The sequence below is a fragment of the Rhodnius prolixus genome, unplaced genomic scaffold (genome assembly GCF_049639745.1).
Source record: "Rhodnius prolixus isolate KJV_2025 unplaced genomic scaffold, Rpr scaffold_8, whole genome shotgun sequence".
Lineage (NCBI taxonomy): Eukaryota > Metazoa > Arthropoda > Insecta > Hemiptera > Reduviidae > Rhodnius > Rhodnius prolixus.
In genome coordinates, this window is record NW_027411593.1 from 34000312 (window position 1) to 34012994 (window position 12683).

At 28.6% G+C, this 12683-nt stretch overlaps 1 protein-coding gene across 2 annotated transcripts; it reads left to right on the top strand.

The window, feature by feature from the left end:
* The first annotated feature begins 909 nt into the window (after window positions 1–909).
* Window positions 910–12575, top strand: ChAT (Choline acetyltransferase). 2 transcript variants are annotated; one of them, XM_074122509.1, is made up of 11 exons: window positions 910–1181; window positions 1473–1542; window positions 1664–1766; window positions 2163–2343; window positions 2834–3005; window positions 3661–3884; window positions 4744–4967; window positions 5045–5167; window positions 6167–6329; window positions 7926–8123; window positions 8875–12575. In XM_074122509.1, the coding sequence occupies exons 1-11, from the start codon at window positions 1011–1013 to the stop codon at window positions 9073–9075; spliced, it is 1830 nt and encodes a 609-aa protein (XP_073978610.1). In that variant the 5' UTR covers window positions 910–1010; the 3' UTR covers window positions 9076–12575. The 2 variants fall into 2 exon arrangements, with proteins under 2 accessions (XP_073978610.1, XP_073978611.1); XM_074122510.1 differs by having other exon boundaries at window positions 1065–1181; window positions 6167–6350.
* The last annotated feature ends 108 nt before the right edge of the window (window positions 12576–12683 follow it).

Consider the following 12683-nt stretch of genomic DNA (forward strand, 5'->3'; position numbering starts at 1 on the left):
AATTTCTAAAATTAGAATTCCTAACACAAGTAAGCTCCCATATTACTTTCGCTTACCCATGCAATGGGAAATATTGCTATTATGCTGTTTAATATTATTAGTTTTTTACTTGAAATAAACGTTTTAAGGTCCTATAATCAATGAGTGAGTGCGTAAAGACTTGTCAAGCAGCATTCATCAAAAACAGAACATCACTGATAGGTAACCCTAAGGAACCTTTACCTTGTAAACTTGTAAATGGTAGTTTAGTTATTTACTTGCGCCCACTAAAGATCTATCACTTGTATGATACTAAAAAAGATTAATTAGAATAGAACATCGGGCCTAGGCGCTGGAATCTGTAGATAGGGTGCCAACTTCTTGTTCAATATATTCTTCATTCATCTTTTTTTCAGGTCCCTTAACGGCTTGTAACTACCTAAGGGCGTTCCGCCACCTGGATAATTTACAACCAAATTCTGGTTGACTGCACTCGCTAACAGTTGTGTCTCACTAAATTAACAGACATTTTCATCGAACCAATACTGCCTTTTTATTATTATTCCTTTTTTAGAGCAAAAACAAAGTGTTGATTTTTTTTATAGATATTTCTTGTTACACTGTGTCGTACACAGTTTGTAGGCAGATATTCACCATCGGTATCTTCTCATGCAAGATTTTGAAATCAACATAGGCCAGGGGTCGGCAACCTATTTTAGGTAGAGAGCTATTTCTCCTTAAATAATTTTAATAAATCTTACCAACAGCCGCAAGGATGATAGAGTGTAAACAAACTCTGCAGATCATTTGTATTCACAAATTATTATTTTATGATATTCAATCACATTTAAATGTTTTATATATTTATTTTCACATATTGCAAAGTAAATAAACAAATAATAACTAAACCTGTGTTTGAGTGAAAATGGCGGCAGTCCTATATATTACGTACTGTATTTTAATATAATTCTATTCAATTTGAACCTATCACATTTAAAATTCTTTTTGAAAAAATATCTTTACTTTAATAAATGAAATGTTTATTTATTTCAATAAAATTGAAATATACAATTTATTTTGGACAGGCAGAAGAGCCACAAAATTTGCATAAGAGTCGTATGCGGCTCGCGAGCCGCGGGTTGCCGACCCCTGACATAGGCTATTCGTTTTTAGGTGTGGAGAGGTATCAGGTTGCTGCATTTGTATGTATCTTTAATTTCATTTGATCTAAGAAATGTAAATTTCAACTACACTTTCTTAGTTATAATAACTTTCTAATAATATTACCCCTAAAAAGACAAGAGAGAACCAAAGCATGATAGTACAAAAATAAAAATATTGCGAACCGATCTTGGCCAATCCAGTTTTATTTTCATTATTTAAGATGTGCTAATTTAATTTTTTATTACCTTTTTTTGCAACGTTCTGGATCAAGACTTTATTTTGAAAAAAAATTGGAATAGGTTCTTCAAAGTTTGTTTTATCTGTTACAGGCATATGATTGGTGGTTGAAAGACATGTACCTAGGAATTCCCCTTTGCCTTCCCATTAATGTTAATCCAGGTAAGTAGTTAGTTTGTACTCAAACATAAAAGTATTGAGTTACCTTCTTCTTGAGTGGAACAACTAAACCAACCTAATCATTTGTTTTTTTATTATTAAATTCAAATTATTAATATTCAAGGAATGGTTTTTCCTCCGAGGCAATTTCGTGGTTTCCAAGATATGGCAAGATATGGGGCCAGAATCATCACAGGTCTTTCTCTGTACAAGGATAAACTAGATAGGTATTGACATTTTTAATTAAGTTTTATGAGGTAAATGTAGAAATTTAACTTTTGGTCTGATTGGAACAATCAAGTAATTTTTTTATTTAACCCACTGTGGCATTTAAAATTGTGCATATTTCTCTTCAGATAAAATTTTGTAAGTTATTTGATAAAAACTAATAATTGATGGACCGGTAGTTGGTAACTGCATCTCGAAATGATTTACATCATAGGATCACAGAACAAGTGAAATTTTTCAATCTTGCGGATATCACCAACCAATTTTTTTGTTTTTTTGTGTAAAGATTTTTTAATTGAGAGCACAATTTTCTTAAATATTCTGAATCACCTTTTATATTAATGTTAGCTCATTACCTTTATTACAGTCATCTTTATAATTATTCAAATGTTTAGAAAAGAAATAGAGATTGAGAAGGCTACATCAAGAGAGAAAGGACAACCACTTTGCATGTCACAGTATTATAGATTAATGACATCATACAGGATACCTGGAAGAGAATGTGATAGCTTAATGACTACAGAAGAAGCAGGATCAAATCCAGATCAGCATATAATAATCGCCTGTCGCAATAAGGTTTTTTTTTATTTATATATTATATGATACATATGAACATTTTTGGGGAGGTATTTCACTCTATAAGTTAAATGATGTGCCGTGGATATCGCAGATACAATAGTTAGCTTTATAGCAATCCACTGCTGGAGAACCTAAGATAAATTTTAAAATAAAATATCCTTAAAGGTACTAATAAATAAATTTGATAAATAATCGAAATTAAAAGCTTTCAAAAAAAGTATAAATTTACAATTATTTCTTTACTATATTCTCTAAGTATTTGCGGTTCATTCGCTTGCACAAAATATCTAATTGTTTTCATTTCATATTCATTTATATTCTGCTTCGAGAGTAGTATTCAATTTCTATTTTAAAGATAAATCGATTAATTCTTCAATGAAGGTTTCGTAATTACTATTGTTAAACAAAATGCTATTACACTCGAACATAAAATTATAAATAGTTGCATTTAATACAAAAAATTAATATCTCTTTTTTGTAATCGCAGTTCTACGCCACATATTTAAGGAGAGGCAATCAAAAACTGAGTGAGGAGGAACTATCTGGACATATTCTTCAAATTCTAGAAAACCATGAAAACAGATCAGTACCACCTGTTGGCTTATTAACTACTTTACCGAGGAATGTTTGGGCTGAAACTAGAGAAGTTTTAATGGAACGTGAGTATAATTCATGAGTTTATGTTCTATTGTGTACATTCACGTTTATCTTAATAACCAAGCTACGTTCACTGAAGAATGTTTGAGGAAAATCACGTAGTTTTTCAAGGGCCTCTGAAATATTGTTAACGAAGTGTAATCAGTAGTTGAGATACCTAGAAAAAGCAAACCAAAAAATATCTTTAAAACAGAGGTCATCATTTCTGAGTACAATGAAGGCTCTGTTTAACGAAAATACTGACATTTAGGTATTGACTCCATGTTCACTTAACTGATTTTATTTCGAGTGACGCTATATGGCTTCCCTCTCCATTGCAGTATCATAAGTTCATTTTGTTGCTCTGTTGTCAAAAAATTGAAAAATTATTAAATTATTTTCTTAAATTCTGTGTTAGAAGGTGAGTTGCAGTAGTTTTGCAATTTTCGAGATATCCTTGAAATGTAGTTCTTGATTCTTTATCACATACTCTAGACTTGTTGGGGCTCGTTAGAAACGCTTATTTTCAGTTTATGGTGAAAATGTTTCTCTTGGTAAAAATAATCGTAAGCGTTTTAAATTGATCTTTGAGAAAGATCCTTTAGTATTTCATAAAATAGTATGTGTTACCTCAAATTGTTTACATCCCATTTCTATTCATTAAGAAAAATGTTTCAGGTGAAGAAAATCGTGAATCCTTGGAATTAATTGAAAAATCTTTAGCCGTACTTTGTTTGGATCTCAAACCGATAGGCGAGAAATTTATGAGACGTGGTATTGAACGTGGTGCTAAAGGTTTCATACAGAATAAAAGAGATGAGACAAGCATGGCACATCAGATGCTTCATGGCGGAGGATCACAATCTAACACACCAAATAGATGGTTCGATAAAACTATACAAGTAAGTAATATATTGAATTTAACATTAAAGAAAATTTGGCATTTCATAATTGTACGACACTACAAATCTATAGTAGTTAGTTCTTAACTCCTCAATTCCTCATCAGTTTAAAAGATGATTATTAGCAGTAATGGGTTCTTAAGGTCTCTAAATATTGTGCCCGAACATTTCAATTAGCAATTTCTCCAAAGAGTCGTGCATTAAATTGTAGATATCTGTCTTTGTTAGTCCCTTGAATGGATGTCTTAAAGGGAAAGCTGATCTTGGCTTATTACACTACTTGAGTAAATATCTTTTGCATTCTGACCGTGTTCAAAAAGAAAAGTAGATTTTCGGATTCAGTATTAAGTACATGCATTGGACTACATTAAAAAAAAGTTCAAAAAGGATAGTTCATATTTGGATGTTAATATTACATTAAACACTCTAAAAATTTTATAAGTTTCATTGTAAATTATTTAACATACGTATTTGCTAACAATTGAAGGCCTACGCTTTCCTAAAGCCGAATGAGTGCATTATTTTCTCCAAATGTGAATCTGGGTTGGTACCGAAATATACTTGGGTTGTATGAGGGACAATTTGTGCGTGATTGATTTATAAGGTGCATAAAGATGAAGGTAAAATGTCCGCCGTGACGCTAAGCTCCTAGAAAAAGTGATTAGATTACTTCCCCCTAAAGGCCTAAAGAGTTTTTGTTGAATTTTAAGCTACAGCTTCACTTAATCTTTAGTCTCTCGATAAATTTATCAATACTATAAACAACCTATAGCACAGAACTGGTGACTAATAAATTAGTTCAAAATGATACCCTTATAAAATTTCGTTAATAGTAAATAATACGTTTATTTTTAAACAGATAATTGTTGGAATTGACGGCGTGAGTGGTTTATGCTACGAACATTCACCTGCCGAAGGTGTAGCATTAGTTGGCATGATAGAAACAGTTTTAGAATCGTGTGCAGATTTACAGCCTTCAGAAGAACCACTCTCGATTCAATCAATAGCTTCAAAAGAACTGCAATGGGCTGAAGTACCACAGTTACCACAATCTATTAACGAAGCCGCTAGATTAATAGACAAGTAAGAATTGACAATTTAAATGGACTTAATTTGTGTTTACTTTTTTGTTTAATAGATTCCATTGTTTTTTTAAATAGTTTTATTGAAGATCTAGACTTCTATGTCTATCGTTTTGATGGATATGGCAAAAATTTTATAAAATCTTGTCAAGTCAGTCCTGACGTATATATACAAATGGCCCTTCAGCTATCTTATTACAAGTAAGTATTCAATAAATTTAGATGTCTATATTCTGTTTAGTTTACGATTATATAATAGGTGGCCAGCAAGATTAGCGCTTCTCAAATCCTCTTGCTTTTACGTACCAAAGAAATATTCAATTTAAAACAGAATAACCAAGAAAAAGAGTTGTTATACTTCGATATACTTAACCCGATGCATACAAATATATTAATTTAATCCATCCGTTAATTGGAGTAAACGTTTATTCAGAACATACTCGTAAGGCTGCAAGTTTAAATTCTTAAGTACAAGCAAGTCCGAAAGCCTCATGAGACTTTTAGCGAGAGCTTACGCGTACATGATGCAGATACTAGCGTACTCTGGTTCGAAAGTTCATTAATGTGCCTATTTAAGCCCTTATCTTTTGACCAATGATATTCCTCCTCACAGCGATTAGTCTTTTCCGTCAAAAAGGTTGCCTTTCTCTACCAAACATCAATTATCTTCTTTGTTCTTCGGGCAACCCTATTCTTGAGTAACCATCTCAAACACAGCCTAGTCATCCCACTTCCTCTTTGTAACTTTTCTAGCACTTTAAAGTAAAATCTATGCTACCAAGCATGAACATGGGAAAAAGAATTCTATTCGAGTTTTATCCCCCAACAGTGAGTTCATTTGACATTCTATTATATCTAAAGTTATAAGATTATTTGAATTATCTTTTGAAGCATTATTTACCAATAAAGAAATGCAGTAAATTCTGTTTTGTTAAGCTACATTTTAAGGTTTAAAAAAAGTATTTCTATAAATAAATCTAATAAATTCAGAATTAAGTTCCAATTACAAATTGTTGCGCAAAACAAGGAGGTAAGTAGAGACTTCATTATTGTTATTATTAATTAATATATTACCCATTTGACAGATCTTTTTTTAAAAAATATAATATTCTTCTTCTTTTTCCTTTTTTCATATAATTTATTAGTTTATTTATTATTTATTAGTTTTATAGCAACTAAATGAAAAAATACTTTAAACAGGCTTTACGGTAAGCTGACTGCCACTTATGAAAGTGCATCGACTAGAAGATTCAAACTTGGTCGAGTGGATTGCATTCGTTCAGCCACCTGGGAAGTATTGCAATGGGTATCTGCGATGACTCAAACAGAAGATAATCCTGACCCTCTTCTACCTTCTAAAAGAGTTACGTTTTGCTTCGTAACAGTATGTACAAAATGCATATAAATACATTTTAAAAAAAAGTGGAAGCAAACATTTCAAAAAATGTTTACCAGTTCACACTTAAAGTCAATAAATTCTTTTTGTAAATTATGGAAGTAAGTTAAAGTTTCTTTTATAGTTATTCCTAAAATTAAATTATAATAATGAATGTTTCTGGCAATCGTAAGTAGTAAATACCTGACATTGACAAAAATCATGAATTTTTGTTTCTAGTTAAAACTTTACAGCGGCGTAATTATTATGTTAATTGAGATTGATACTTATCTCTGGAACTTAAAATTCTTTCTAAATGTTTACTTGTTTTTCGCAATGTATAAAATGGCCAAACTTTTAGTTTGTAACTAAATAACAAGAATTAAAAAAATACCAATAATTATTTCCGGATAGAATTATTTATTTAGTATTATTATTTAGTATATAGAAAGGGCCTGGATTACTAGCCCTACTTTTTACAGTTTCATAACTGTAAACTAACATAGTACAGAAGAATAAATTACGTAATTACAAGTATTCACCCAAAAAGGGATATTGCTGCAACCAAAACAGAACTTCAAAAAAACAAAAATTTAAATTATTTTACACTACTTATAGGTTAGCATGAGAATCCGGCATAGTAAATGAAAATAAACGTTCTACTATTTCTATGATTCTGATCTTAGAATACTACCCCATGCTCTATAATTGAATAGTGCTAATGCGTTCTGGCTTGTACCAACACTCATTTCTGCTACAATAAATGTGCGAATAATTTAATTAGTATATAACGAATAAAGAATTTGGTAGTTTAATCCAGAATTTGAGAGTTCGATGATTCAATGGTGCTCGCTCAGGAATTTAAACGAAATCCCGTATCTATCTTGTCCACTTTGCTGCCCTTAGATTTTCATTTATTTCACAACAGCTACCAAAGCTCTGTCTGGTGATATACGAGAGTAATTAGTTTCTGTGACACGAGATGACTGTCTGGAAGAAAGTATTACCCTGAGAAGGCTCCAGGAGCCTTCGCCCTCAGTGAGATATTAATGTACATTAAATAAAATGTATAAAAAAGAATAATATTGACTTGAATATTAAATTCATTTCAATTTTACTTTCAAAAGATTATTTAATAATTTTATTTGTAAATAAAAAGGTAGTAGGTATATTTAAAATTGATTGAATTTATTGATACAATATTTAAATGAACCATTAAATCTAAGCTCCTAGACGTTAGGAAATGGGTAATTCAAGCATGTAGACATAATAAAACATGAAGATAAATGAGATATCAAAACAAGGGTAACAGTAGGTGCCCTCAATAAAACTTGTGCTCATCTTTATTTTCTTTTCTAAGTTTTGTTTTTTAATTTTATCTTATTAATTAAGTTAATAGAGATTATTTGCTGCAACTAGAAGTGGGTTTTCAGATAGTGGAAAACTTAGATTTAAATTTCTAATATTTCAAAACGTTACCAACTGCTAATAAAAGTAAAACATTGGTTTTGTTAATAAATATCATTAAAACGTGAATAGAAAAACTTATAAAAATATTTTTTTGATAATTTGTTTTATTTCCAGGATCAAGAGAAATTAGCCTTGTTCGATGCTGCTGCAAAAAAACAAACAGAAGTAATGGTCGAAAATATCTTAGGACAAGGAATTGACATACATTTATTAGGGTTACGGGAGCAATCTAAAATAATGGAGATGCCTCAAACGTTGTTCAATGATGAATCTTTCAAAAAATTAAATCATTTTGCTCTTTCAACTAGTCAGGTAAAAAATAAATAATATTAATCACGTTTTTACTTAATAATTTTAATCGCCTATATTTTATTTAATATTATGATTAATATGTAAGAGGAAATAATAATTCATTCTTTAATAATAAGATAAACCTAACTGATTTATTTGAAAGAATTTCCTAGAAAATTAGGAAGTTGTTCTAATCATAAAATCAAAATTATAATTAATGAATTTTGAATCATTCCCTAAACTTTCTACATTTAAGTAAGAACTTTTATGTAAGCTTAACACACTTAACTTAACCAGGTTGAAAAAATAGGAATCTAAACTTCATTGACGATGTTTGCCAGGTTTTATTTCTTCATATTTATACTAACGTAAGTCTAAGGTGCGTCAATTCTATAATTTACTGCTAGGTAAGAAGTGAAGATTCTTTGACAAGGTTGCTTTCATCCCTGCTTTTTGCCATATTTTGAAAACACTGCTCACTTGTTTTAGAAGGAAAGATCAGAATTCTATCACATTAAAGCAACAAACATAAACATCATAGAAACTAAATTGAATAATTCACAATTTTTCAGACAGGCTTAAGATCCAACTACCAAATTAGGTAAATGGAAAGGGCGGATGCAAATATTTTAATATTAACATTGTTTTACTAGCAAATGAAAAGCCAAAATGGATCTTCAACTTACAATTTCGCAATTATAACCAATAAAAACACCCGCTTAAAACATTAAAGTAAACCACATGTAAATGTTAAATATTTAATCTAAAACAGGTAGCAACAAAAGTTGGATTTATGGGATACGGTCCAGTTGTACAAGATGGGTATGGTGCCTCTTACAACATCTTTGGTGATTCTGTGATATTCTGCCTGTCCGCCTTCTTTTCTTCAGAATTAACCAGTTCTTCTCGTTTTGCACAAATGCTCGAAGAAAGTTTAAATGTAATGCAAACACTCCTTCAAACAAGAATGTAGATTTTTGAATTATATCAATTTAAAAAAAAGAAAAAAGTATATATAAAAATAAGGATAATGAATCTCCAAATAAATATTCATAAATGCTTTCGATAGAAATATTTCTTTCAAAAATACATTGCACAAATAAGAATATAAGTAACACTGTGATTTAAGTTACCGAACATTCAAAAGGAAATACTATACATCCAAAAGTTACCAGTTATTAAAGCTTTTAAAGATTTTATTCAATTTAATATATATGTATAAGAAAGATTAATTATAGTAAAAAAAAATCATATTTGTAACGTTGTTATTATAATTTTATAATTCTATCGTAAAAATGAATTTTAAGTAATTAATCAAAAGAGATAAACTTACGCATATAATATCAGTATATTACAGGATAACATTTAATGTTTATTAACATTCAATGTGACCAAGAAACAATACATATCATTTTACATATCATAATTGTAAGCTACGTTATAAGTATATTAATTATAGTTAGATTAAAATAAAATAAGTGATTAATGGGCAAAAAACATATCATAAGAAACATATCACTTTATTATAAATACTTTAAAAAAAAATATTAAGATTTTAGTTGATTTATTGAAATTTATTGTATTTTTATTGCATTGTAAATATCAATGAATTCATCATATATAGTTTTACAGAAAGAAATAAAATAATATAACATATCTTTCATTTTGTTCATTCAAAAGTTTTTTAAATAAAAATAGGATGAAAGAAAGAACAAATTTTGTTTTTTCTCTTTTTGATATAATAACGTTAATTATATTTTAAAATGTTTAACACAAATTAATTAGCTTTTAGAATCAAATTTAATTTATTTTTAAGAATGAAAGAGTTTTTATGTGTTATCCATAGTTGTCGCTATGTAGTTAATAGTTTAGAAGCTGTTTAGGCAGATTGCACGTGTATTAGCAATAGTAATTGTATAATGATAAAAAACAAAAGTTATTTAATATAGAATGTATATTTTAATTAAGATTGTACTGTTAAGGGATACAAACTGTAGAAAAATTATTTATCTTAATAGTAGCATATTGAAAAAAATAAAATAAAACCAAAACTGCAAATCATAAACAATTTTTTTTATTATTATTAAATGGAAAATAATTAAATAACGCGATAGAAACTAACTTTTTGTAGGCACAGAAAATAAGTAAAAAGAAAGCCATTCATTGAATGGGTGTCTACTTTGCAAGAGTGCCCATCCAACATCATGTTTATGAATTTGGAATTATTCAGATAGTTTTTATTTTATAATGAACTGATCGTGACTAAGGGCCTCTTTACTTACTTATAATTTAAAATTTATACAAATTTAAATTCTCAGGAGTATGTGTTATTTATTTTTAACTCGGGAACTTATTTTATGAACGTACTGTAACATGATGTGCTTTTCACATCTGAATATAATTTCTAAGTCATTGCCTACTTTTTAAGATTAACTTACCTAATTCATGTTTAACCAGTTTGGGACACAATTTTTGAGGATCTAGTGCAAATCTTTAATTTCTTACCTGCTAACACAATTAATAGAAAAAATTTTAAGGTATGAAATAAGTCTCATTTCCTATGTTTTTAACCATACAAAAATAAAATTATTTGAAGCATGTTGCATATTTTTAATAACTATTATCAAGAGTGAGATAACGTTTTGGAAATTAAATCTCATAAATTTTGGATGAAATAGATATACAAAAATCAAACAGCAAATTATTTTTCTAAATTAAAAATGAGGGGTAAGAGTTAGGGTACAAATTTATGTACTTGTATTATAAAAAATTTCCAGCTAGAATATAATTCATTGGTAATGTGGATTTCTATTCAACCAAAAAATTGAATAAAGCAAGTTAGACAGGCCCAACTCATAACCAAATCCTTTGGGAGTGAACAGTGACACTAGCATATTTATTTTATTTTATTTATTTATTTATTATTATATAAATTTTTTATTGGAACGTTTTTCTTTTAAGGCTGCTGGGAGCTGGGGGAAAAGAACTTTTGTAGAGTACTTCTATTTTCTACTTTACTATGTACACTACAAGGTATGGATAGTTTACCAAAAAAACGCTTCGTTCCTAACTTTATAATCATAAAGTGCTAGTCACTCGAAGTTATTTTCCATTTTAGTAATGAAAAGAAACCATTATCTATGTTATACATCATCAATCTAATACAGATAAATTTATTATGAAAGTCTGATCACTTTTTAAGTTACTAACTATCGTAACTTAAAATTAACCTTGTAAAATAGAATACAAGTTATTTTGGGTGATTAGTACTTTTTTTGAAACAAAACCTCTATAGAAATGCCTACTATAAAGAATGGTAAAATTGTGTTCATTTCAATTTCCTTTAATAGTATATGTAAAGACAATATTTAAAATTATGTTTTCTGAGTATAGAAAAACATATTTTCCAGTAAGTAATTTTTGACTCTGTTCAATCAGTATTAGATATATCTTTTTGGACTTCACTATTTTATAAAATAAATTTTAAAAAATCTTACCTCTCTTTATATCTAAAAAAATCAAATCATTTAGAAATGGAATGATACCCTTAAAAAAAAGGTACCCTTTTCATTATGTTATCATTTAACCAAATAAAAATGTATTTGGTTATTGAATCGAAGGAATGAAGAGGTTTAGGATTTTTGGCCAGCATGAACTATAATTCTAAACTCTAATTCCTTATTGTTCATCATTTACATTGTAGAACATGCCCTGGAAAATTATGGTTTATTTAGCTGTACATCTGTAAATGTTTTAGTTACCAGAAATAAAAAAGTTCTTGAATCCAACGTAGTGAACTGAGTAAATTTATTTTATATGAGGTGTTCTTATTAATTACTTATTAATGAAAATTATCACACTGCCGCCTAATAAGTCACTGTACAATGAAAATCTCTTCAAAAGCATGAAAATCAGTCCTAAATATTAAAAAAAGAAAACATCAAATTTCATAATCTATAATATATAAATTAAAAGCTTCATTCTTAAATAAAAATGGAAATAGAAAGAAATTAAAATAATTTAAATGATTGTTGTATTTTTATTAAGTTTCTGTTTGTTGTGATATTCTAGCTAATTCTCTTACTAGACAAATACATTAAAGTAGAAGAAGGCAGTAATGTTGAAATTGGTAGTTGATATATTTTGTAGAAATTGTTACATTTTTATTTGTTATATTATTCAGTTTATATAGTCGAGAAAAATGTATATAGTTTTTAATTCTAGAAAATTATTTTGATAGGCGTTAGGGTTAATTATAACAAGCTGTTGATTTATATATTTATTTATTTTAATCACATTACTTAATGTGTAACACAGAACGACTGTTACATTATTATTTATTTTTTAATAAATTAAAATATAAATGTAATACTTGTCTTAATTGTTTATAAAATAAAAAATGAGTGTTCAAGATAGATGACTATACTTTAAATATTATAAATAAAATATATCAGGGATTAGGTATGATTTCAATTATTTTAGCAAAAAACGGCACGAAATTTCGAAGAATCTTTCTACAGTTATTATCACTCAGTACTGGCTAATGTACACCCAATTAGACACTAACTTAATTTTAATTTT

Coding starts and splice junctions, on each gene's coding strand:
- ChAT (XM_074122509.1), top strand. CDS start 1,011: ATGAAATGTTTATTTATTTCAATAAAATTGAAATATACAATTTATTTT. Junction 1,182..1,472: donor GGTATCAGGTTGCTGCATTT/GTATGTATCTTT, acceptor TATCTGTTACAG/GCATATGATTGGTGGTTGAA. Junction 3,885..4,743: donor GGTTCGATAAAACTATACAA/GTAAGTAATATA, acceptor ATTTTTAAACAG/ATAATTGTTGGAATTGACGG.